Source organism: Vombatus ursinus, unplaced genomic scaffold (assembly GCF_900497805.2).
Source record: "Vombatus ursinus unplaced genomic scaffold, bare-nosed wombat genome assembly UNPS02015030.1, whole genome shotgun sequence".
In the NCBI taxonomy this organism is placed as follows: Eukaryota; Metazoa; Chordata; class Mammalia; order Diprotodontia; family Vombatidae; genus Vombatus; species Vombatus ursinus.
Window position 1 is genome coordinate 383,670 of NW_020954808.1, and position 26,833 is coordinate 410,502.

At 45.9% G+C, this 26,833-nt stretch overlaps 2 protein-coding genes across 2 annotated transcripts in view; one reads left to right on the forward strand and one right to left on the reverse strand.

The window, feature by feature from the left end:
• Positions 1-2,827, forward strand: part of LOC114030913 (coiled-coil domain-containing protein 61-like) — a 7,502-nt gene extending 4,675 nt beyond the window's left edge. The window contains exons 7-14 of the mRNA XM_027845837.1: positions 200-296; positions 383-546; positions 674-752; positions 1,240-1,364; positions 1,643-1,721; positions 1,872-1,935; positions 2,233-2,311; positions 2,486-2,827. Of these exons, the coding sequence (XP_027701638.1) occupies positions 200-296; positions 383-546; positions 674-752; positions 1,240-1,364; positions 1,643-1,721; positions 1,872-1,935; positions 2,233-2,311; positions 2,486-2,583 (785 nt within the window). The 3' untranslated portion in view covers positions 2,584-2,827. The remainder of the gene's footprint in view (positions 1-199; positions 297-382; positions 547-673; positions 753-1,239; positions 1,365-1,642; positions 1,722-1,871; positions 1,936-2,232; positions 2,312-2,485) is intronic.
• Positions 2,828-3,251: 424 nt separating this feature from the next.
• On the reverse strand, positions 3,252-4,959 carry LOC114031047 (peptidoglycan recognition protein 1-like). Its single transcript, XM_027846050.1, has 3 exons — positions 4,605-4,959; positions 3,792-3,913; positions 3,252-3,543 (listed from the first exon to the last, which is right to left on the reverse strand). Exons 1-3 carry the CDS (start codon positions 4,886-4,888, stop codon positions 3,365-3,367), a joined length of 585 nt encoding a protein of 194 aa, XP_027701851.1. The 5' UTR covers positions 4,889-4,959; the 3' UTR covers positions 3,252-3,364.
• Between the last annotated feature and the right edge of the window lie 21,874 nt (positions 4,960-26,833).

The window sequence follows — 26,833 nt, forward strand, 5'->3', positions numbered from 1 at the left end:
GGGGAGGGAGATGATAGAGGGGGAGGAGGGGGAGGATGGAGGGGGAGAGAAGGGATGGGGGGAGGGGGAGAAGGGAGGGGGCGGGGGAGGGGGCCTATGGCACGGCCCAGCACTTGCCCAGTGGCTCAAGCTAAAGGAGGTCTAGGAAAGGGGCTGGGGGGAGATGTTGGAGTCTTTTGTTCTTCCTCTCCCTCTCTCCCACTTCCCCCCAAGCTGGAAGAGGTCAAGTCGTCGGAGCGGAGCCTTCGGGCCCGGCTGAAGTATCTGTCCAGCGAGCTGGCCCAGTACAAGCAGGGGTGAGCAGGCTGTCCTGGGGAGATCGGGGAAGGGCTCGGTAGAGGTAGGTGGCGAGACCTAGCAGGGTTGGGGCCTGTCTCCCCAGGAGGCAGACCCTGTCTTTGGTACAGTCACCGCAGCCCCGGAAGGACCGGCGGCGGACAGCATCTCAGGAGCGGAACCCGTCGTGGGGCCGAAGGCCCGCCCGATCTTCGTCTCAGGACAGCAACCGAGGAGGGGCGCCATCGCGGCCCTCCTCCTCCCCAGCAGGTACGTGGCCCACCTTCCCCTGCCTCCCTCTGCCCCGCCCGCCCCCTTCTCAGCGGTGGATCTCGGGCTCGGCCGATCCCTTGGATGAGCGAGGAGGCCCTTCGCCACCTCTTCTCTTGGTCCCCAGGTGTCCGGGCGCCCCGCTTCGACCCCACTGCCTTCGTCAAGGCCAAAGAGCGGAAGCAGAGAGAGCTCAAGATGAAGAAGTGAGTGATCCTGCCTCCCCAGGTGGACCGGGCGGGGCCGGGGGGGGGGGCCTCCAGACTCCTCTGCTCCCCAGGGCTTAGCGGATGAAGGACCAGCTCCGCTGGGGTGGTGCAGTGGCCACGCTGCTGGCCTCACAGTGACCCTGTCACTTCGCCTGCCTGCCTCAGTGTCCTCATATGTCCAGTGGGGACCATCCCAGGGGGGTTGTGAGGATTTCTGCCAAGGGCCAGAGCCGCGCTCCCCATCATCATTTCGGGCAGTGTGTTGCGTTGCCCCTGCCTTGTGTGGGATGCCCGCTGGCCTCGGCCCCTCCTGGAGTGTTCAGATGCTGCCTTTCCCCAGTTTGTCTCATCTGGCCCGTGGCTGTGTCCCCCAGTCCGATGGAGGCTCCTTCGTTGTGTCTTGGGATCCCCGGTGCCTTGCATACAGGAGGCACTTAATAAATACTGGATTGGGTTAGAGTGAGTTTTCCTCCTCTTCCCTCAGCCAGCAAAGGAACCGGATCGGGAGTGGGGAAGGGTCGGGGAGCTGGGGTCGAAGCCGGGTCCGCGGCTCGTGCGCCGTCTCAAGAGAGGAAAGGGCCCCCAGAGGCCGGACGCGAAGCTCCTCTGGTAAGGGACGTGAGATGTTTCCCCAGGGAGGAGGGAAGGGCGTCGTGTCTGACTTCTTAGTCCTGGCACAGGTCCCTGGGTGCTGCGGAGCCCATGAGGCCTGGTGCTGGGTGCGAGGGGGAGGGAGGCCTGGCTCCAGTGAAGGGGGGGGAGTGGGATGAGGGAGGCCAGGAGCTATCCAGGATGTGGGAGGTTGGAGGTTGGGTCCTGGAGGGCCAGGCCGTCGTTCAGCCTTTAGTCAGGGGCCTGGCCTTTCCTTTTCTCCTTCCCTACCCCAGTAGAGAGTTTTCGAAGCCGCCACTCATCGCTGAGCTCAGCCAGTGAGTTTGAGGATTTCACCAACCCAACTTCGCGAGGGTAAGGTGGTGGGGGTGGGAGGGAGAGGCGTGGGGGGTTTACTCCAGGAGAAATTGCCTGGGAGCCTGGGAAACCACTGAGACCCAGGCATTGGGTGGTAGGAACCTTCATGCCCCGCCCCCAACTTGCTTCTCTGGTTGCTTTTCTCAGCTGTCGGAGGCAGCCCAGAGTTCGGAAGCCCCTGAGCCCCTCCTCCTGGAATGGCTCAGGAGAGGTGAGTATCGGGGGCTTCCCCCCCTGCGCCCCATGACCCTGGTGCAGCTGGTCCGGGCAGGGTGTGGGCAGAATAGGGGAGCCGGGGAGGGAATCCTCAGGAACGACCATTGGGCTCAGAGACCTCCCTTGGGTGTCTGGTTTGTGGGTGAGGGGGGACAGGATTGGGGGCACCTTGGATGATCTGAAAAGGGCTTGGGGGGCTTTGAGAGTAGAGTGAGCGATGGAGCTTTTGGGGGATTGTTGGCTGGCATGAGTACTTGGAGATCCCTCCTGACTGCCTGCCCTGCCCCTTCAGATGCCTGTGCTGGACAGTGGCCGCAGAAGACGGCAGGCTAGCAGCACCCCTACCCCGAGGGGCCAGACCTTTGGCAAAGGTGAACTTCCTTCCTGAGAGCCAGCCGTGCTTCCTTGGTGGAGTGGGGGGATTCACCCCCTGCCTCCAAGAGCTCCTAAAACCCTTGGGTTCACCCCGGGTCCTCCCAGGAGCCCTTTCTGCCCATCCCCAGGCTGGTTCCCAGAGCCAGCCACTTTCCTCTTCCTCCTTACAGAAAACACATTTGAGGAGCCGCCCGCCGACCTGTCAGAGATTGATGCCCGCCTGCAGGCCCTGCAGGAGTATATGAACAGGCTGGACACAAGGACGTGACACTCCCCCCCAACACCAGCCAAAGGGGCTTGGGCCTGGCTTCCCTTCTTCTCCTTAGCCCCCCAGTGGGAGGCCAGAACTGAGGCTCAGCCCTGGCTGCCAGGGAACCTGAGGGCTGAGGAGGCATGCGTGTATGTGTGTGTGTGTGTGTGCGTGTGCACGTGTGTTCGTGTGTGGGGAAGGACAGAGGATGTAAATAAAGGGTTTGGGCAGTTTTCCCTCCCTCAGTCCACCTGTCATCTGAGTTGGTGTGCTCTGATCTTTGTGCTCTGACTTTCTGCATCTGGGCTTTGGGCTGGGGCAGCAGGGCCCACGGAGGAGATCACTAGGCCCTCCAACCTAGCCTCTCGTCATTGCCTCTGTGACTAGGGCTGGGTCCCCTGAGTTAGTGAGCTCAGTTTCCTCCCATGTAAAATGGGGTGGCTGATCCCTGGGGTCCCTCCCTCATGCATTGACCATCGGAGAGAATGTGCAGATGGCTCTTCCCACCAGATAGCAGCACTTCCTGTCATTTAGAGGGCTGGGGACTGAAGGAACCTGAGACACGAGCCACTTGACCCCCTCACTGGATGAGGCAGGAAACCAAGGCCCAAGGAGATGAGGAGTGGGCCTGTGGAGCAGGCCCCTCCAATGCTGGCCGGCATCAATGCATAGAACCCCCAAGTGGCCAGGGTCTCGGTAGCTTTATTCTGGGATACCGGGGAGGGGCAGCCGGCCAGCCATGGACACTGGAGGCAGGGGAAGGTGTTTGGCTGCGATGTCCCAGGATCCAGTGGGCCTCTCACCCTCGATAATGGGGCAGCTTCCGCAGTTCACCGTAGAGCGCGTCCGCCGGGGGAGCCCCTATCTGCACGTTCTGCTGTGGCCGGATCATATATTGAGATGAGAGTACACCATGCACCGTGCCACAGCGAAGGAGGCTCTGGATGGCCCGGATGGCTCGGGGAGCAGGGGGTCGATCTGGGGGAGGGAGACAGCCTGGTTTGCCAACATTCTGTCCTTGGCCTTTCTTCCCCCTCCATATAGCCACACCCCAGGGACCCAAGTTTCCTGGTTCTGATCCTCAGCCCAATATAGGCCCAGGGACTTGGGTGTCCTAAGTCTTAGCACCACAGGACCCAAGTGTCCTTGCCTCTAGCTTTGCTGTACTCTCCAGTCCCAGTCCCATACCTTCCCAAGGACCCTCCCTCTCTCCTGTTGTTACTTACTCCTGAAGTTGCCGATGAAGCTGATCCCCAGGGAGATGGAGTTCCAGGCGGGGTCTGAGTGGTCTCCTGTGGTGGACCACCCTCGCCCCTCGTAGATGAGCCCATCTTCCCCAATCAAGAAGCTGGAGGCAGAGAGGATGGATTGGCCTATCAGTGAGGGCTTCTTTGCCCTTTCTCCCCCAGCCCCAGTGTTTTGGGCTTCTTGGCACTCAAAATCCTATCTCATGAGAGCTTTCACCCCCCTTTGGAGCAAAAGTCTGCTTAGAACTGGGATATCTTCCCCCTGAGACCAGGAATTCCCTAACCATTGTGTTCCCCCTCAAATGAAGGGCCCCCCATCACTGTTGTATTCTCACCTCAGACCAAGGGCCCCCCCATAGCTAGGAGGTTACTTTCAGATCAGGGGCTCCCTGACCTCTGTGCTGTTTTAGGCCAGGGTGTCCTCCACACCTAGGATAAGTTTCTCCCTTCGGATGAGGGGTTCCTTTCACTGCTGGGCTGTGTTTCTACCCCAGGGCTCTCACATCTGAGATGTTTCAGATCAGCCCCCACTGCACCAACATACTGTGTTTCCCCACTGGCCCCAGGCTCCCCCACAGCTGGGCTGTTTCTTCCCTCAGATCAAGGATTTCCCCAACACTGTTCTCTCCCCTCCCTTAGAGCAGGGCCACCCCTCCCATTCAGACTAAGGTCTCCCCCACAGCTGGGATGTTCTAACACAGCCCAGGTCTGTGCCTCTCCCGCACCCCAACCCTAGACCGGGGGTTGTTTGGGTCTCTGCCTTCCACCCCGTTGTTGTCCGAGGATGCTCACTTGTATGAGATGTCACAAAGACGCTGTATGTGGACATCGTTGACTTGGATGTTTCTTATCTGCTGTTCACAGTCTGAGGGGGAAAGGCAGGGGTTGCCACCTGTGTGAGACACCACCACGAAGTCCACCGGCAGGTTCAGGGGCTTCAGGCACCGAGAGGGCAGGGCCCCCCATTCAGCCCTTGACACAATGTCTGGGCAGCCAGGCAGTATGTTCTCGGGCTTCAGGTCATCCTGTCCCAAGACAGGGAGGGTGGCCAAGAGCAGAAGCAGCCAGGGTACCATGTCTGCTTTGGGATCTCAGGCCAAGGGAATCGGAGAGCAGAGGGCCGGTGATCTTGGGATACCAAGGAGAGCTCTCCAGTGCCTAAAGCTGGGGCTGGCTATTTATCACCTGCATTTGGGGAGTGGGGGAGGACAGGATACAGGGCAGTGACCTTCCCCTTCCCTTGGCCACGGAAGGCCTTGCATCAAAACTCAGGTGCCTTGCCCCACATGTGTTGGAAACTAAAACCACAGGTTCCTGTTTTCTTTGGAACCTGGTGGGGGCAGGGAAGGGGAGAGTTGGGTGGTCTTGATGCTGATGGTTGAGGAGGGGGAGAATTTTTCTGGCCTCCTCCTTTCCAAGGCCGCTGGACACCTTTGGGCTCAATGGCAGCCGGAGGTCCTTCTTCCCTTCCATGTCCGCCCTCCTTCTGGGCATCGAGAGCCGACTTCTGGCGCTGGCCATCCCACCACCGCCCTGGGGGACCTTGGGTAAGTTCCTTCCCCTCTCCTGGTTTTAGTTTCATCATTCCACAATAAGAAGCTATGATTCTGTGGTTTTAATCTCTTGAAATGCTGCTTCTCTAGGCCTGATGAGGATCCAGCCATTCAGTGGTCCAGGAGGATGTTTGTGTTTCTTTATCTCAGTGGGAATACACATCATTGATTCAAACCAACAAACATTTGGAAGGAGCTCCCACAATGAGCCAGGATTACAAAGTCAAAGGACAAAGCTGACCTGGGCTAGCTGACCTGGCCTACATTCTACTGGGGTGTGGGTGGGGGAGCCTTGAACATACAAGAAAGAATAAGGTCTACACAAAATCATGGAAACGAATGGCAAAGGGGAGAGAGTGTTACTGGGGAGGGGGATGGATAATGAAAGGCATTCTGTAGGAGAAACTACCTGGGGTGTGCTTTGAAGGAGGTGCAAGGAGCATCTATTATGCTCCTACTCTGTGCCAGGCACTGGAGATAGAGGAGCAAGTGACAGTCCCTGCCCTCAGGGAGCTTATATTCTAACGTACATAGAACAATCAGACTCAAAATATATATAAAGTAATTTTTAGGAGGAAGGCACTAGCCCTGGGGGGCTCTGGATAGGTTTTCTTTATTTTTAAAAATTAATTAATTTATTTTTAGTTTTCAACATTCACTTCTATAAGATTTTGAGTTTTAAATTTTCTTCCCCTCCTTCTCCTCCCCCCTTCCCAAGATAGCCTGCAATCTGATATAGGCTCTACTTATACATTCATATTAAGCATATTTTCAAATTGGTCATGATGTAAAGAAGAATTAGAACTAATAGGGGGAACCACGAGAAGGAAGAAACAAAACAAAACAACAAAAGAAAAGGAGAGCAAATAGTATGCTTCCATCTGCATTCAGACTCCATAGTTCTTTCTCTGGATGTGGATAGCATTTTCCATCATAAGTCTTTTGGAGATGTCTTAGATCCTTGCATTGCTGAAAAGGGCTAAGTCTACCAAAGTCAGTCATCACACACTGTGGCTGTTACTGTGTACAATGTTCTCCTGGTTCTGCTCACTTCACTCAGCATCAGTTCATATAAGTCTTTCTAGGTTTTTCTGAAGTCTGCCTGTTCATCATTTCTTATAGCACAATAGTATTCCATTACATTCGTATACCACAACTTGTTCAGCTATTCCCCAGTTGATGGGCATCCCCTCAATTTCCAATTCTTGGCCACCACAAAAAGAGCTGCTATAAATATTTTTGTACATGTGGGTCCTTTTCCCATTTGTATGATCTCTTTGGGATATAGACCTAGAAGTGCTATTACTGGGTCAAAGGGTTATGCACATTTTTATAGCCCTTTAGGCATAGTTCCAAATTGCTCTCCAGAATAGTTGGATCAGTTCAAACTCCACCAACAGTGCACTAGTGTCCCAGTTTTCCCATGTCTTCTCCAATATTTATCATTTTCCTGTTTTGTCATGTTGGTCAATCTGGTAGGTGTGATGTGGTACCTCAGAGTTGTTTTGATTTGCATTTCTCTAATCAATAGTGATTTAGAGTATTTTTCATATGACTATAGACAGCTTTAATTTCTTCCTCTGAAAACTGCCTGTTCATATCCTTTGACCATTTATCAATTGGGGAATGACTTGTATTCTTATCAATTTAACTCAATTCTCTATGCATTTTAGAAAAGAGGCCCTTATCAGAGACACTGGCTGTAAAAATTGTTTCCCAGATTTCTGCTTCCCTTCTAATCTTAGTTGCATTAATTTTGTGCAAAAACTTTTCAATTTAAAATGTAATCAAAGTTATCCTTTTTGCATTTCATAACGTTCTCTATCTTTTGTTTGGTCATAAATTCTTCCCTTCTCCATACTGACAGGTAAGCTATGCCTTGCTCTCCTAGTTTGCTTATAGTATCAATCTTTATATTTAAATCATGTACCCATGGTATAGAGTATAAGATGTTGGTCTATGCCCAGTTTCTGCCATCCTATTATCCAGTTTTCCCAGCAGTTTTTTCTAAGTAGTGAGTTCTTATCCCAGAAGCTGGAGTCTTTGGGTTTATCAAACAGTAGATTACTATAGTCATTGACTGTTGTGTTTTGCGTACCTAACCTATTCCACTGATCCACCACTCTATTTCTTAGCCAGTACCAAGTAATTTTGATGATTGCTGCTTTATAATGAAATTTAAGATCTGTACAGCTACATAGGTTTTCTTTAGAAGCTGGCACATGAGCTGAGCATCACTGGAAGCTAGAAATTATGCAAGGCAGAGGTGAGAAGGGATTGCACTTTAGTCATGGGACACTGCCCATACAAAGGCTCAGAGGTGGAAATGGGGATGTCCTGCGCAGGGATGGACAAGCAAGGTAGAGAATTTAACTTACCCTTCTAAGCATTATACCTCCACTCTGCTGTAGTCTTCCAACATCAGGTGGAGAACCTGGGGTCTTCAAGGCTATGCCAGCACAGCGCAGGCTTTCAAAGGTTCTATTTGACTGGAAAGATTTTGGGTCTAGATTGGGGTGGTGGGGGATGTAGATCATCAGAAGATGGGCCAAGTTCAGGGAGCTTCATCAGCATATGCTTGGCCATAGGGTGATGGATTTCTTTGGTCCCCACAGCCTGGCTTCTTAAGGCAGCTCGGTGTCTGGAAAGAGCACTGGGTCTGTATGAACTGATGCAGAGTTAAATGAACAGAACCAGGAGAGCATTGTATGCAGTAACAGCTACATTGTGCGATGAGTGACTTGGATAGATCGAGCTCTTCTCAGCAGTACAAGAATCTAGGACATCTCCAAAAGACTCGTGATGGAAAATGCTGTCCACATCCAGAGAAAGAACCATGGAGTTTGAATGCAGATGGAAGTGGACGATTTGCTCTCCTTTTCTTTTGTTGTTTTGTTTTGTTTCTTCTTTCTCATGGTTCCTCCCATTAGCTCTAATTCTTCTTCACATCATGACTAATGTGAAAATATGCTTAATATGAATGTATAAGTAGAGCCTATATCAGATTGCAGGCTATCTTAGGGAGGGGGGAAGAGAGGAAGGGGGAGAAAATTTGAAACTCAAAATCTTATGGAAGCGAATGATGAAAACTAAAAATAAATTAATTATCTAGAAAAAGAGCATTGGTTCTGGGTTCAAATCTCAGCTCTAGAAAATCCCTCTGCAGAGGTCCAGTCAATGTTCAAATCCAAAAATGAATGAACAGGACCCAGGAGATTGAGGGACAAGGGGCAGAAGTTGGAAAGAGGCAGATGTAGGTTTAATTTAAGGAAAAATTTGGACAAACAGAACTGTTCAAGTGTGGAATAGGCTGTCTTGGGAAATGATGGCTTCTTCTCATCTAACAAACAAAGGCTGACCACTTGCAGAAGAGATTTTTGTTCAGGTAAATTTGGGTTCTCTGCATTTGGGTTTGAACATTGCCTGGACCTCTGTAGAGGGAGTTCTTAGGAAGAAAAAAATGATAACCAACGTTTAAATGGTGTTTCAAGACTTGCAAAACACTTTACAAATATTAACTCATTTCATCCTCCCATCAACTGGGAGGTTGGTGCTATTTTTAGCCTCCTTGGACTTGCCTGCTCCAGGTCACATAGCTAGTAAGTGTTTGACTTATTCTCGTCTTCCTGGCTCAAGATCCAGCTATCAATGCATATGGCACCTCTTCCACGATGTATCATCTTAGAAGGTTTCCTGGGCCACCGAGAGGCTAAAATCTTTGTAACTTCGTGGCTAGCTCTCCATTCGGTATACCACACCTCCTCTTTTTTTTGTCCATCTATTCTCATAAATTCTCCAAGAGAAGCCCACTTGATGTGATGGATGGGTTTCCTCTAGTCCTTTTAACATCATGGTGGCATGTGGACTGTCCAGCTGTCCTCCTTTACCATCATTATGGGATGAAAGTTTTCTGGTCCTATACCCTCTGGGTGAAGTGTCGGTACTATTTCTCCTAAGTCACGAGCAACGCCGCGGCTATTTTCCTTCTCTTGAGGTTTTCAGGACATCACTCTCTCCTGGTTCTTCTGCCTCTCTGACTGCTCCTTCTCTGTCTCCTTTGCTGGATCCTTCTCAGGATCATGCACCCTGACCGCAGATGTCCCTCAGGGTGTTGTCCTGGGCCCTCTTCTCCTCTCCCTCTATACCTCTTCACTTGTGATCTCATCTGCTCCCATGGATTCAATGACCATCTCTATGCTGATGACTCTCAGCCCTACTTATCTAGCCTGACCTCTTTCCCAGTCTCCAAATTGCCCATTATATATACCTCTCGAACTCACCATGGCCAAAACTGGACTCGTTATCCTTCTCCCCCCAAATCTTCCCCCGTCCTAACTTCCCCTTTACTGTTGAGGGCACCGCTAGCTTCCCAGACCCTCAGGCTCATGACCTAGGAGTCACCCTGGACTCCACCCCGGATCCTGTCATGTCCAAGTTGTTGCCAAGCCTTGGTGACTTCACCTTTGTACCACCTCCCTAATATGTCCCTTCTCTACTCTGCCACCATGCTAGTGCAGACCCTTATTACCTCAGCCCTGGATTATCACCATAGCTGCTGGTGGCTCTGACTGCCTCGGATCAACAACTCCCCAATCCAACCCATCCTCCATTCAGCTGCCAAGGAGATATTCCTCAAGCATAGATCTGACCACGTTTCACCCCTCCCCTCATTCAGTAAACTTCAGTGACTCTCTGTCACCTCCAGGGTCAACTATGAAATCACCCTATTAGCTGCAAAAGTCTTCACAACCTGGTCCCCTTTTATGTTTCCAGTCTTCTCATACCGTCCCACCCCCCCCCCCCTCCTCTGCAATATAGTGACCCCGATCTCCTTCCTGTTCTTCACACGCGACAGGGTTTTTCTTTGCTGTCCCCCACACCTGGAATGCTCTCTCTTTACATCTCCTCCTCCTGGCTTCCTTGACTTCCTTCAGATCCCAGCTAGAATCCCACCTTCTACAAGAATCCTTTCCTGATCTCTCTGAATGCTAGCGCCTTTCCTCTGTGGATTATCTCCAATTTATCCTGGCCGTAGCTTGTGTGTACATAGTGATGTGTGTGTTGCCTCTCCCATTAGACTGTGAACTCCCTGAGGGCAGGGACTTTTGCCTTCCTTTGTATCCCCAGTGTTTAGCACAGTACCTGACACATAGTTGGCGCTTGATAAATGCTTGTCGACTCACTGACTATCCAGCTGGCGTCTCTCATTTGCCCTTTGGAGCACCAGTCATTTTGATCTTTTGGCAATGGGGCTGACCCATGATTCCCAGCTGCAGAGCATCCCTGGGAGACCGTTAGTATAGACAGTACTGGTTTGTGTTTCATCAAGCAGGCTGGAGCATGGTTGAAAGTGCTGTTCAATTTCCCAGAAGGAATCCATCCCCCCCCTTCCTCCTGTTTCATTGTGGGTCCAGGTGCAGTCACCATCTGAGATACATATGATGATGGGCCAGTCCTGTGGACTGTCTGTCTAACTGCTGTGTGTATGTGTGTGTGTGTGTAGGGGTGTGTATGTGTGTGAACACTAGATTGGAGCCAGGGAACTCTGGATTTGGCATTCCCTGGCTGTGTGGGTAAATAACTTTCATTCTTTGGGCCTCAGAATCCTCACCTATAAAATGCATCTTGTAAAATAAATAAATAAATAAATGACTGACCGAATAAATAAATAAATAAATAAATAAATGAATACATAAATAAATAAAATCCTGTTGGCAGAGATCCCACTGCTAGGCTTACCCCAAGGAAGTCAATGACAAAAAGACCTCATGTTCTCCAAAAACCAGACTGTCCCAAAAGTCTTGGTGCAAGTCTAATCTTTAATAACTTCTGAACTACAAATACTCCAAACTTTAAAAAACCGTCACTTGAAAGCTTAATTATTTATATTCCTTTTATACATATTTGAGTTTTGCAAATTTTAGGTAGCAAAATTATTTTTTTTTAATTTTTAAAATAATTAAAATTTTCATGTCATCACACATTGCTTATGCAAGAATTTCAGGATGACACGTTCTCAGACCTGTGGATCAATAGAGAAGGTCCTCTTGATCATTCACCCGTTCTATCTCCATTAGATTTCTTCTAGTGTCTGCATGTAAACTTCATCCAGGTGGAGTAGACCAGGAAGGACCCAGTGATGAGGTCACTGTGACTGTTCTTTGGATGACCTTAAGGCTAGTATTAGAAATGCAATTCTTTTAGTCATCCAACAGCAGTTGATGAAAGTTTTTACAAAAGTCAAAAATCAACCAGAGAGATATCTGGTGTAAGACAGTGGTTAGGTTGAATTTAACCAATCACTCTTTCAAATGTTTTTTTTTTTGTAATGTTATAGCATTTATAATTCTGAAGTTATTAAAGCTTCCATCTGCACTAAGACTTTTGGGTCATCCTGTGTTTTCAGCCCTCACCTTTTTGTAGCTGCAAGAATTAGAAACAAGGGAGGTGCCCAGGGATTGCAGAATGGCTAACGCCGCTGAGGTACATGAATATGATTGAATGACACTGTGCTGTAAGAAACAGAGAATATGATGAAAACAGAGAAGAATAATTAGCTGGTAATTACTTAGCACTTTGAGGTTTACAAAGCATTTTATGTATATGGTCTCATCCTCACAAATATCCTAAGAGGGAGGTACGGCTGTGATCCTCATTTTATAAGGGAGGAAACTGAGGGCAGACAAGAGGTTAAGTGACATGTCTGAGGTGGGGTTTGAACTCAGGTCTTGACTGACTTAATCTTGTTTGCCTCAGTTCCCTCATCTGTAAAATGAGCTGGAGAAGGAAACGGCAAACCACTTCAGTATCTTTGCTAAGAAAACCCCAAATGGGGTCACGGAGAATTGGACATGATTGAAACGACCGAATAACTTACTGACCGGAAATCCAAGACTCTATCCCAGGGGTGGGGAAACTGTGGCCTTGAGGCTGTATCCATTATGGCTCTTCTAAGCATTGTTGTGGTTCAGTTGTGTCCTACTCTTTGTGACCCTTTGGATCATACTGTCTGTGGGTTTTTCTTGGCAAACATACTGAATGGTTTGCCATTACTTTCTCCAGTGGCTTAAGGCAAACAGGGTTAAGTGACTTGCCCAGGGTCACACAGCTGGTAAGTGTCTAAGGCTGGATTTGAACTCAGGTCTTCCTGACTCCAAGCCCAGAGCTCTATCCATCGAGCCACCTAGTTGCCTCTAAGCATAGAGAGACTTAAATGAACAGACTCAAAGTGAAGTGAATGGAACCAGGAAAAAAATATCTAGAATGTCCACAATGATGTAAACGGAAAAAGTAATAATGTCAAAATGATAAAAACTGAACGCTTCCAAATTACATGGCGCCGAAGGAGAGTAATGGGAAGAAATGCTCTTTTCCTCTTCTTTGCATTGGTGGGGAGCTGTTGGGATGGAATACTGTGTGTGAAGTCAGACTTTTTCAATATGTTGGTTTCCTTTGTTTTTTTTCTTCTTTATTGTAAGGGAGAAGGAGAAAGAGATAATAACAATAACAACAACAACAACAACAACAATAACAATAATAATAATAATAATAATAATAATAGTAATGTAACCCAAGCCCCAAAGCCCATCGATCTGGTATTCCCTCCTCATTCAGTTTCTTCAGGTTCTTCTGGCTTCTGGCTTGCTGCTTGTAGTAAAACACTAGAATTAGTTCCAATCAGTGCTGATACTCTAGTGAGTGTCAGAGGGTCTGGACATACCAGAACCAGAGTGTCCACTTTTCTGTTGCCACCAAAAATTTTTTGGGGACATTTCAAGCTTACCTGTACCTGCACCTTATCCCAGGTGCAGATATCACTCAAACCACCAAGTTCAAGCTGTATCATAAGTTATAAAGGTGTTTTACCCAGATACCTGTCATTAAAACACTGGAAAATAGGGGCAGCTAGATGGCACAGTGGATAGACCGCCAGTCCTGGAGTCAGGAAGACCTGAGTTCAAATCTGGCCTCAGATACTTACAAGCTGTGTGACCCTATGTAAGTCACTTAACCCCAATTGCCTAAAAAACATTGGAAAATGATGTTCACTTGAGATCTACTGTCCAGGACAGCCTTGTAGTCTACTTTCTCAGTTTTTACTGTCACTTCTGCATGAGTCCAGGAGGGGTGATTCCACCTGGAATTGATGAGGAGGTCAGTGGGACAGTCATTGGGACCCAGATGGATGTCTTTCCCTGCCTCTGTTCTGCTTTCCTGAAGCTGAATCAGAATATTTTTAGGAGTGTGTCCTGTGCGGCTCTCAGGGGGGCCAGAATAGATGTACCTCTAGCACTTCCCCCCACCCAGAAGACTGGCCACTCTGCTGTCCTCATTGAGGAGAGGTACTAGGCTAGCCTTATGTGTATCTGCTCCCTTTGAAATTGTTAGTCTAGGGGACCTCAGGTTTAAGCTCACCTCCTCATCTCTTCTTCACTAATGAGGAAAGGAGAGCTCCAAGCTTTCTAATCAAATTTTGACTCCCTTCCCACTTAATACCAGGTCCACAATGAACACGCATAGCAAATCGAAAAGAAACCCATTTATCCAAGTTGAAGAGAAATCAAGGAAAGTCTGCATATGAGAATGTATACACCGAGTAAACTAGTTCTCTCTCTGGGAGTCAGATAACCCAGCTCACCCGAGAGTGACAGGTCTTGATCTCACTCAAAGGGAGACTCCCCAAAGCCTCTAGTGCGTAAGCTGGGAAAAGAGACGGGATCAAAGTTCTACAAATCAGCTTATTCCCAGAGTCTTTTTTTTCTCCCTTTAGTGACCTGTAAAGAGCTTGGCATCAACCATCTTCTCTCTTGAAGCCAGAAGCCAGAAGAACCCAGAGGATTTCTCTTTGCTCTGGCTCTTGCCAACTCTGCCCTGCCCCTCATGAAAACTTGGGGCATTGGTCTCCTCCAAGGAGGAGAGGGGCCTGTACCAATGGGCTTTGGGGCTCAGACTGAAATAGTAATAATAGTTAGCATTTAATTAGTGCTTTAAAGTTAGCGAAGTTCTTTACAAAAATTATATGAAGGAAATGTAGAAACAAAAGATATTTATTTATGAAGATTTCTTTTAAATAATGAAGGAGTATGACTGATGATCTCTAAGATTCTAGTTCTAGATTCTGAAATCCTAAAACCGGTAAGGAGTTGCATTTGTCCAGGAATCTCACATAACCTTAATGTGTGAGTAAGAGAATGACATTGTGTTGGAGTAAAGCCTTAAGCCTGAGATGTGCTCAGTTTTGTAGTGAACAATAAACACCTACATTCCGCCTAGGGAAGGGCAGATGGGCCTGCATCAGAAACTCAGTGGGTCGTTGTTTCTATGCCTAACTGGGCCAGTGAGTAGCTACACCTCCAGTCTGGGTAAGATAGAGAGATGTTGTTCAGTCTTTTTCAGTTGCATCCAACTCTCCTGTGACCCCATTTGGGTTCTTCTTAGAAGAGATACTGGAGTGGTTTGCCATTTCATTCTCCAGATGATTTTACAAATGAGGAAACTGAGGCAAGCAGGGTCACACAGCTAAGAAGTGTCTGAGGCTGGATTTGAATTCAGGAAGATGAGTCTTCTTGACTCCAGGCCCAGTGGTCTGTGCACTATGGCACCACCTAACTGGAGAGAGAGGAGTGTCTTCAGTTAGAAAGATAATGAGTTCTATTTTGAAGATGTTGATTTTAAGATGCCTACTGGACATTAATTTCAAAATATCCAATAAACAGTTGGTGGTGTGGGACTGGGGCTCAGGAGATAGACTAGAGGAAGATATATTCTACTGGGCGTCATTATCAGAGATGATAATTGCACCCTTGGGAGCTGATGAGATCTGAGTGAGAGAATGTGAGTGGGAAAAGAGTGGAAGGCCCAGGACTCAGCCTTGGGGGACCTCCACCAGGGTGGGCATTTTTATGGGTGGGCACCCATAAAAGTGTTATAATGATGCTTTGTAAGCGTGTGGGTCAGCAGTCATTGATTTCCCTTCAATCGACCTTAGCCCGACAGGAAGAGTCTCCGTGATGTCTCGATTCTGCAGTATCTTTTTCTCAGATATTTTGGGTGTCTGTCCTTCAGTGTCCTTAAAATGGTATGTACTCCAGCACTAATTTCCTCCCTGTTGTGTTTCCTTTCTTTCTGGTCTCCTTCAGGGTCATTTCCACATCCATATTTAGCACAGGAAGGAATGCTGAGATGCTGGAGCTCAAATGGCGATCCCGCTGTCATTGGCGAAGAAAATAGTGTGATGGCGGAATGCTGACATCGTGTTCCATTTTTGTCTGGCTGTTGTCCCTTTTCCTCCGGCCTGTCATCCTCCTTCTGCAGAGATCTTTATAACAAATGGATTTCACCATGAAGGATGGTGGAAGCACCATCTTGGACTAACACTAGCATCACCATTTCTAATGTGCTTATGAGGGAGGTGGAGAAGTAGGCAAAAGAGGGAAAGGGGCAGGTCTGGACCAAATGTATAGAGAGGAGATGGGGGGAGGGGGTGCCGAGACCCAGCTGTGACGGCGATCCAGAAGCAACTGCCGGAAGGAGGAGAAGAGAAAGTCCTGGTCAAGAAATCGTGGATCTTATTAACACAAACCGAAAAAGATGACCTAGAGAACAACCAGCCGCTGCTGACTCCTCTGTTTCCTTTCTCATCTAGACGCAGTCTTTATGAGAGTTTTGTTGTTCAGTCATGTCCAAAGACCACAGCACACCAGTACTGTCCATGGGGTGTTCTTGGCAAAGATACTCCAGTGGTTTGCCATTTCCTTCTCCAGTAGATAAAGGCAAACAGAGATTAAGTGACTTGCCCAGGGTCACACAGCTAGTAAGTATCCGAGTTCGGATTTGAACTGCCAGCTAGGTGTCATAGTGGATAGAGTTTGGGTCCCGAAGTCAGGAGGACCTGAGTTCAAATTCAGCCTCAGATTCAGCCTTACTAGCTGTGTGATCTTGGGTAAGTCACATAACCTCTGTTTGTCTCAGTTTCCTCATCTACAAAATGAACTAGAGAAGGAAATGGCAAACCACTTCAGTATCTTTGCCAAGAAAACACCAGATGGGGCCATGAAGAGTTGGATATGACTGAAAAACGACTCAACAAAGATTCTTAGCACTTAGCACAGTACCTGGAATGTGGGTCTCATGGTGCACCCTGAGTCTAACCTCTCTCCTTCAGGAGTTGGGTAACCTCTTTCCTCACTGCACTTCTGTACTCATGCTTGGTCATTGATGAAAGTTCTTGAGACCTTCAAAGTTGTTCATTATACAATGTTGTTATTATAGTACAAATTGTCATCCTGGTTCTGCTCACTTTAGAATATTGTCATTGAAAAGATGGGCCTTTGTTTCCAGGGGAAGCCTGAGGTCCTTAGAAGAGCTTTGCAATTTCTTGAAGGCAACCCATCTCTTTCTCTTCAACTCTGGGGCCCTTCTTGGTGTCTAGCTGTACTTTATGCCCTCAACATACAGATTGATGGGTGCTATATGTTCTAGAAAGAAAGGAAGAAAGAAAGAAGGAAGAATGAAAGAAAGAAAGAAGAAAGAATGAAAGGAAGAAAGAAGGAAGGAAGGAAAGAAGGAAGGAAGGAAGAAAGAAAAGAAAGGAAGGAAAGAAGAAAGAAAAAAGAAAGAAGGAAGGAAAGAAAAATGAAAGAAAGAAAAGAAAGGAAGGAAGGAAAGGAAAGAAAGGAAGAAAGAGAGAAAGAAGGAAGGAAAGAAAAGAAAGGAAGGAAGAAAGAAAAAAGAAGGAACGAAAGAAGGAAGGAAAGAAAAGAAAGGAAGGAAGGAAAAAAGAAAAAAGATGGAAGGAAAGAAAGAAAAGAAAGGAAGGAAGGAAAAAAGAAAGAAGGAAGGAGGTAAAGAAAGGAAGGAAGGAAGGAAGGAAGGAAGGAAGGAAGGAAGGAAGGAAGGAAAAGAGAAAGAAAAGAGGATCATTGAATAATTGAAAAAACACCATACAAGATATGAATCTCAGACAAGCCAGAGAGCTTCGGTACTTACATATTAGTGGGTAAAGCACGGAGCTTTTAAGGGAAGCCAGGTGGCCCAATAGATAGTCAGGAAGACCTAAGTTCAAATCTAGCCTCAGTTTTTTTAGCAGTGTGACCCTGGGCAAGTCACTTGACCTCTGTTTGCCTCAGTTTCCTCAACTATGAAATGGAGATTATAATAACACCTACTTGGCAGAGTTCTTATGAGGATCAAATGAGATAATATTTGTGCCTTGTACATAGTAGGCTCTATATAAATGCTAGCTGTTATTATTATTAATAATCCTGCCCCAGACACTAACTAGCTGTGTGCCCATGGCCAAGTCACTTAACCTCTCTCAGTCTCAATTTCCTCATCTGTAAAATGGGCATAATAGTACTTACCTCCCAAGGTTGTTGTGAAGATCAAAATAAAAATATTCATACACATATACACGTATTCACACACACATACTCTCTCTCTCTCTCTCTATATATATATATATACATATATGTAAACCTTAAAGTGCTACATAAATGTTAGCTATTATTATATACTTAAGAATCAAATCATGTTGTACATAATAGAGATTCTCAGTTTTATGTATAGTCATTTTCTTTTAGTTCTGCTATGGACACAGAAATGCTCATTTTATTTGGTATTGGTTAAGTTCAAAAACATTTTTTAAAGAAATATGATTAGAAGAGAAGATTGGCTGGTTGCTTTCAAAGGGCAATGGATGTAGGTAGTTGGTTGACTGGAACGCTCCCCTGGTACCCTAGTGGTGCCATGAGAAATTGACGAAGGCATCCAGCACCCAGGCTGGACCCTGGCCTCTTCCCCTCCACCCCTTCCCCCACCCATAGACTTAGGGGAGTATTTGAACAAGAGTGTCCCAGGAGTGGGCATGGGTGGGTTGGGATTGGCATTTTAGGTGGGAATTTCCAAAATGATGAAATCAGCACCAATGGAGTATTTGTTGTCCTTCTGGGTTCACCTATAAATGCTCTCAGGATAACTTGTCTTCTACTTGATTTCTGCTAAGTTTTGGGCAACCCCTCTCATTTCTTCCTCTACTATTATCTTTTCCTGGGACTGTGAACCAGTGCTGCTCATTGGAGCCTTAACTTACAATTTTGGGGCTGGGGTAAAACCTCCCCTGGGGAAGCACCCTTAAATCAGCTTTAAAAATAAAATCTAATGATTTTAGGGAAGACAGTATGGTGCAGTGGAAAGAGGGATGGCTTCAAAGCTGGGGACCTGAGTTCAAATCCTAATGGTGCCTTCGTTGGCCTTGTTTTTCAGTTGAACTTCTGTAGAAAATGGTGAAGCTCCATGCAGATGTCCTTTCCTTGTTCCATTTCCTATTTTCTGGCATCACGTTCTCATTTCAACAAGTCAAGTGAGACCTAATTTTTTAAAATTAATTTGTTTTGCAAGATGGCAGAGTAAAAGCAGTGACTTGCTTGAGTTCTCCCCCAAACTCCTCCAAATACCTATAAAAAATGGCTCTAAACAAATTCTAAAGCAGCAGAACCCACAAAAAAACAGAGTGAAACAAATTTCCAGCCCAAGACAACCTGGATGGCCGATTGGAAAGGTATATCACGCCGGGCTGGGAGAGGAGTGCAGTTCATCGTGGGCACACAGGCCACAGTGAACCTGGATCAGGCCTCAGAAGACTGAATCACAGGCAGCTGTGAAGGTTTCCAGACTTCTCAACCCACGAACACCAAAGACAACTTTGAAGGTCAGTGGGAAAAGTCTGTGACTTTGGTGAGAGAGAAGTTAGGTCTCAGCCACAAGTTCGGAGCACGGGCCGAGGCTGCCTTCCGGCCCACAGACTGAGGGGGAATCGAGTGGCTGATCAGAGGGGGATTGCAGGGATCTCTTTGCTTGTGCTGAGGCAGGAACCTCTTGCTTTGCCCGTGCTTGGATCTGGGTCACAGTTCTGGGTGGTGGTCCTGGGGAGAGGAGGAGCGGTGGTGTGGTGGAGCTTGTAGTGGCTGTGGATAGGAAACCCTCCTCACAGTTCCAAGACAGAAAAGAGTGCTTGTAGTCACTCATAGACCAGAGCACAGGCCAGGAAAGGTGTAAACACCTCGCCCTTGATCATAGCACCTTGGAAGAACCGAAAATTTACAGGTCCCTAGAAGTATCTCTGAAAACAGCTGCACAAAACCCCTGAAGCTTGGGACAGTACATTCTCCACACTGGAAGCAGACCTCTACCTTAACAAAGAGTTGATAACTCAAGTAATTGGCCGGGATCATGAGCAAGCAGCGCAAAAAGAGTCAGACTATATTATCTTACTTTGGTGACAAAGATCAAAACATACAACCAGAAGAAGACAATGAAGTCAAAGCTCCTACATCCAAAGCCTCCAAGAAAAATACGAATTGGTCCTAGGCCATGTAAGAGCTCAAAAAGGATTTTGAGAAGCAAATAAGAGAAGTAGAGGAAAAACTGAGAATGATGCTAAAGGAGACCCCCCAAAATACTGAAGAAAATAACACCTTAAAAAATAGCCTAACCCAAATAGCAAAAGAGGTCCAAAAAGCCAATGAGGAGAAGAATGCCCTAAAAAGCAAAATTGGCCAAATGGAAAAGGAAGTCCAAAAGCTTACTGAAGAAAATACTTCCTTAAAAATTAGAATGGAGAGGGGCAGCTAGGTGGCGCAGTGGATAGAGCACCGGCCCTGAAGTCAGGAGGACCTGTGTTCAAATCCAGCCTCAGACCAAACACTTGTCACTAACTAGCTGTGTGACCCTGGGCAAGTCACTTAACCTCAATTGCCTTAAAAAAAAATAGAATGGAGAAATTGGAAGCTAGTGACAATTTGAGAAATCAAGGCACTGTAACACTAATCAAAAGGAATGAAAAAATAGAAGAGAATGTGAAATATCTCATTGGAAAAACAACTGACCTAGAAAATAGATCCAGGAGAGAGAACTTAAAAATTATTGGACTATCTGAAAGCCATGATCAAAAAAAGAGCCTAGACATCATCTTTCAAGAAATTATCAAGGAAAACTGCCCTGATATTTTAGAACTAGAGGACAAAATAGAAATTGAAAGAATCCACTGATCACCTCATGAAAGAGATCCCCAAAGGAAGACTCCTAGGAATATTGTAGCCAAATTCCAAAATTCCCAGGTCAAGGAGAAAATATTGCAAGCAGCCAGAAGGAAACAATTCAAGTATTGTGAAAACACAATCAGGATAACACAAGATTTAGCAGCTTCTACATTAAGGGTCCAGAGGGCATGGAGTATGATATTCCAGAGGGCAAAGGAGATAGGATTACAACCAGCAATCACCTACTCAGCAAAACTGAGTATAATCCTTCAGGGTAAAAAATAGTCATTCAATGAAATAGGGGACTTTCAAGCATTCCTGTGGAAAAGACCAGAGCTGAATAGAAAATTTGACCTTCAAATACAAGACTCAAGTGAAACATGGAAGAGGTAAACAGGAAAGAGAAATCATAAGAGACTTATTAAGGTTGAACTGTTTACATTCCTGCAGGGAAAGATGATATTTGTAACTCATGAGTCCTTTGTCAGTATTAGGGTAGTGGGAGGGAAAAAAATTATATGTATGTGTAGATAGATAGATAGAGGGCACAGGGTGAGTGGGAAATGACGGGGTAATATCTGGAAAATAAAATAAAGGGGTGAGAGAGGATTATACTGGGAGATGGAGAAAGGGAGAAGTAGAGGGAGGTAAAATATCTCACATGAAACAGACAAGAAAAGGCTTTTACAATGGAGGGGAAATGGGAGAAGGTGAGAGGGAATGAGTGAATCTTATTCTCATAGGATTTGGCTTAAGGAGGGAATAACATACACAATGGGGTATGGAAATCTATCTTACCCTACAGGAAAATAAGTGGGGAAGGGGAGAAGAGAGCAAGGGTTCAATAGAGGGGACGACAGATTTGGGGAGGGGATAATCAAAAGCAAACACTTCTGAGGAGGGACAGGGTCAAAAAAGAGAATAGAATAAATGGGGGGGTAGGATAGGATGAAGGGAAATATACTTAGTTTTTCACAACAGGACTATTATGGAAGTGTTTAGACTACACATCTATAACATGTATCGAGATGCTTGCCTTTTCATTGAGAGTGAGTGGGGAGGGAAGAAGGGAGAAAATTTGTAACCCAAAGTTTTAAAAACACATGTTAAAAATAAAAAAAAGAAAAAAATTAATTTATTTTGAATTATCAACAATCACTTCTATAAGCTTTTGAGTTTAAAATTTTTCTCCCCCTCCCTCCCCACCTCCCTCCCCAAGAGGGTGCACAATCTGATATAGGCTATACATATACATTCCTATTAAACATATTTTTACATTAGTGATATTGTAAGGAAGAATTAGAACCAATAGGAGGAACCATCAGAAAGAGGAAACAAAAAGCAACAGAAGAAAAAAAAATAGCAAATAGTATGCTTCGATCTGCATTCAAACTCCATAGTTCTTTCTTTGGATGTGGATAGCATTTTCCATCATGAGGCCTTTGGAGATGTCTTAGATCCTTGTATTGCTGGGAAGGGTTAAGTTTATCAATATTAGTCATTGTACAACATGGCTGTTACTGTGTATAACATTCTCCTGGTTCTGCTCACTTCACTCAGCATCAGACTGTACAAGCCTTTCCAGGTTTTTCTGAAGTCAGCCTGTTCATCATTTCTTATAACACAATAGTATTCCATTACATTCATATACCACAACTTGTTCAGCCATTCCCCGATTGATGGGCATCCTCTCAATTTCCAATTCTTTGCCACCATAGAAAGAGCTGCTATAAATATTTTTGTACATGTGGGTCCTTTTCCCGTTTGTATGATCTCTTTGCGATATAGTCCTAGAAGTGCTATTGCTGGGTCAAAGGGTATGCACATTTTTATAGCCCTTTGGGCATAGTTCCAAATTGCTCTCCAAAATGATTGGATCATTTCACAACTCCACTAACAATGCATTAGTGTTCCAATTTTCCCACATCTTCTCCAACATTTATCATTTTTCTGTTTTGTCATGTTGGCCAAGCTGATAGGTGTGATGTGGTACCTCAGAGTTGTTTTGATTTGTATTTCTAATCAATAGTGGTTTAGAGCATTTTTTCATATGACTATAGATGGCTTTAATTTCTTCATCTGAGAACTACCTACTCATATCCTTTGACCATTTATCAATTGAGGACCTAATTTTTTTTCAAACAAGGTCCAGAGACATGCATTTTTGGCCATGGCCACTATAGGGATCAGTTTTGCTTGACTCTGTTTCAAGGCTTTTTTGTCTCCCTTTTTTCTTGGTCAATTTGACAGTGGTGGGATGGGGTGGGGGAGTGGTTAGTGGAGGAAGGAGGGGTTAACAAATATGATGCCCTCCCCCAAAAGAGGACTTTTGTAACATCTTTTTAAAAAAATGAATAGGAGAAAACAGCAGGAAGTTCCGAAAGAGGAGCAGATAGGTGGGATGGTTTTGAAAATAACATGTAGAATTTCTTATGTACTGTTAAAAAAAAAAAAGCCTGTCTTGTGAAATGGAGATTCATGGTTTCATATAGAATCCTCTTTTTGTGTTCTGCTGTGTATAAGTGTGCTCTTTATCTTGGCATTTAAGTTCAGAATAAATTCTTTTTAAAATTGTAGCCCTTCTCTTATTTTCTAATCTAAATAAGGAAGTATCTTCTAATTCACTGTTGACGTAATCTGTGCTTTTAACGAATCAAATCACTTGTCCTTGATGGACCTCAGTTTCCTCATCTGTAAAATGGGGATAATAATAGCACCTATCTCCCATGGTTGTTGTGAGGGTCAAGTGAACTAATAATTATAAAGTGTTTCACACAGTGCTTGGCACATAGTAGGTACTTTAAAAATGTTAGCTATGATTATCATGGAACCTTTGGACAGTCAGTATGGTGAAGCCTAGGCATCCCTTCTCTGAATGATGCCCTGTAATGCATAAAATAAAATACATATATAAGGAAAATTCCATCTGTAGAGAGGTACACTTGTGGTGAGCCTTGTGTGGCTCAGAGGGAGGCAGTAGAGACTTTCTCTAGACTCCTCTCACCTGAGGGCTAATCTATAGGGAGAAGACTATCCACATATAGAATGGGTGGGTGTGCCTTTGTGTGGCTTGAAGGGAGCAGAATAGATATCCCTAGCCTCTTCCCCCCAGCCTTCTCCAAGGGAGACAAGGAGAGGAAGCAGAAAGTTGGGGCTAGAAACCACTCTGCTGTCATGAGAGAGAGCGTATAGGGCTAGAATTATATCCATCTGCTCTCTTAAATATCATTAATCTAGGGGATATGGTCAGGTTTAATCCAAATTCTGATCACTCTATCATTGTTATTGGGGAGGAGGACCCCGAGCTCTATAGCCAAGACTTGACACCTTTCCCACCAAATACCAGTTCCGCATTGAACACACAGATAAGAGCAAAGAAACCCATTTATCCAAATCACAGCAAAATGGAAACCAGAGAAGGTCTACGCAGGAAAATATACACCAGACAATACAGAATGAAGGAGTTCTCCTTCTGTGAGCTCAGCTCAACTAAGAGAATTGGTCTTTTATTTCACTCAAAGGGAAATCCTCCAAAGTCTCTAGTCTGGCAGATGGGAAGAGGGGCATGATAGAGGGTGTTGGCTCCATTTATGTCTTCCCAGAGTCTTCCTTCAGCTACCTGAAGCCCACTTTAGGTCCATCGTCTGTCTCAAAGGTGGAAGCTGGAGGGGCCTGAAGAAGACCTGAAGTTTGAGGAGACCCCAAAGGGGACTGGAGAAGGCTGTGGCTCTCCCGCTATGCCAACTCTGCCCTGCTTCTCCCATAGATCAGGACTTTTATCGTCATCAATCAGGAGAGAGTCTTGCACCAATGGACTATGGGGCAAAGGTTACATATAGTGTCACAAAGGAAAAATTATAATAAGATTCAGTTATAACATATTAAAGAAAAAAAACCCAAGTTTAGAGACCCCAGGTTCTGAACTTTTGTCTTAACCAGTGACCTAACTGCATACAGAGAGCTGATCTGGAAGCACCTCCCCATCAGTAGGTAGCCATTTTTCCTCTAAGTTTCGGTCAATTTCATTCTTTTTGGTTCTGTGAGTTGCTTACCAAGGCTACAATCTTCTGATTCTTTTCTTAAAGTATTCATAATGTATAGGCACGAGGTTTCTGTGTGGTCTACAACCCCTTTTTTTTTTTTTAGCTTCATCATGATGGACTTAACAATGAGGAGATGCCATCTTCCAATGCAGATGGCCAACTATTTTTGCAAGTATCTCTCAAACCTTAATGCTGTTCTTTATCCTCATTAGGACTGGTACCTTTGGGGCAAAGGGTGGGGATGGGAAGTAGATGCTGTCATTATCCCCACTTTACAGATGAGGCAGACAGTTTAAGAGATCTGCTCCCAGGGGCAGCTAGGTAGTGCAGTGGATAGAGCACCGGCCCTGAAGTCAGGAAGACCTGAGTTCAAATTCAGTCTCAGACACTTGACACTTACTAACTGTGTGACCCTAGTCACTTAACTCCATTGCCTAGCAAAAAACAAACAAAAGAGATTTGCTCCCAGTCATCTGAAGCAGGATTTGAACTCAAAATCCAGCCCTCTATCCATCATACCACACAATTGTCTCTAATATACAGACTATTTTTAGAGTTATACTTAATACAATTTCATGGTTTCATATACTTTTTTTTTTTTTTGCCTGGAGAGAGACAGCCTGAAGTATTGGACAGAGCTGCCTTGGATGCTTAAGTACCTGTTTGATTCTGAATACATCACTTAATCTGTTAGTACATCAGGTGACTCTTCAAGACCAAATGTAAAAAATTATAGAATTGTTGATGGTTTGCATTGGTAGAGGGAATCTCCTCATAAGAGTGCTCCCTACTTTGATGAAATGACAGGTTCAAACGAACAAACTAAATTGACTGGTTTCTATGTGGCAGAAAATAAACAGCTAGTTTAGAGTGCCATCTTGTGGCTTACTCAGTTATTGTGCTCCATGAATACACAAACATTTATTTATGGGGACTGCTAGGAGGCTCAGTGGATAGAGTTCCAGGCCTGGAGTCAGGAAGCCTTTATCTTCCTGGTGTTAGACACTTACTAGCTGCGTGACCCTGGGTAAGTCACTTAACCCTGTTTGCCTCAGTTTCCTCGTCTGTAAAATGAACTGGAGAAGGAAATGGTAAATCACTCTAGTGGCTTTGCCAAGAAAACCCCAAATGGGGTAAGGAAGAGTCAGATACAACTGAACAACAAACTAAGTGTTGACTGTGTTGGGCACTGAAAGAAAAATTAAAATGGTGCCTGCTCTCAAGGAGCTTACATTCTATTAGGGAAGAAGCTCCTTCCAGCACACGTGCACAGGTGCATGTGCATATGTGTCTGTGTGTGTGTGTGTGTGTGTGTGTGTGTGTTTCCTGGATTTTGACCTAGGTCTTAGGAGATACTAATCTGCCTGCATCTTGTTTGCACATAGCTGTCTGCATGTTGTCTCCACCATTAGACTGTGAGCTCCCTGAGGGCAGGGAGTGTCTTTTTTTTTTTTGGCCTTTATTTGTACCCCCAGCACTTGGCACAGTGCCTGGCACATAGTAGGAACTTCATAAATGTTTACGTTTCGTGCCCCAGAATGAACTGCTTTTTGAGCCAAGAACCCAGGAAACAAAGAAAAGGACTGGGCTTTGTATGCCATCTAGTGGTCAGCAGGGAAAGTGAACTAGATTATGAGTCCTATCAACGTGAGAACGGCAATGCTAGAATTACTGAGCTGCTGCTGCTGCTGCTGGCCAATGTTTACATAGCTTTTAAGTTTTCCAAAGTCCTTTACATATATTATTTCATTTTGTCCCAACAACAACCCATGGGCATTATCATCTTCCTTATTTTGGAAAAACCAACATGAAGAGATGAAAGATAATTGTTGTTCAGTCACGTTCGACTCTTTGCGACCCCATCTGTTTTCTTGGCAAACACACTGGAGTGGTTTGCCATTTCTTCTCCAGCTCGTTTTACAGATAAGGAAACTGAGGCAGATAGAGGTTGAGTGGTTTGCCCAGGAGCGCACCTCTGGAGTCTGAGGCTGGATTGGAGCTTAGGGCTTCCTGACTCCGGGTACAGTGGTCCATCCCCTGTGCCATCTAGTTGAGTTTTTTCAAGTCTGAGTGTGACGGTGAGTCAATGATAAAGCCAAAGCAAGGACTCAAGCTTCCTTAGACAGAGAAACTCGCTGGGAAAAGGTGAGATAGTCAATGAGAGGGCCCACTTTGGGGTGAAAGGAGCCTGTGGGAGCTGATCAACAAGTTCCATCGGAACAGTGGTGGTGTCAACCAACCCAGGTGCTGAGAGGTCTCTGCTGAAGTGGGGGAGCTGAGGATCCTGAGGCGGAAAGGACCCCCGAGGCCCTCTAGTGTGGTGGCCTCCAAAGCAGGGGCTGTGGCCTTAGCCCAGGGAGCCCGGGGCCTCTGTGGCAAGGGGAGTG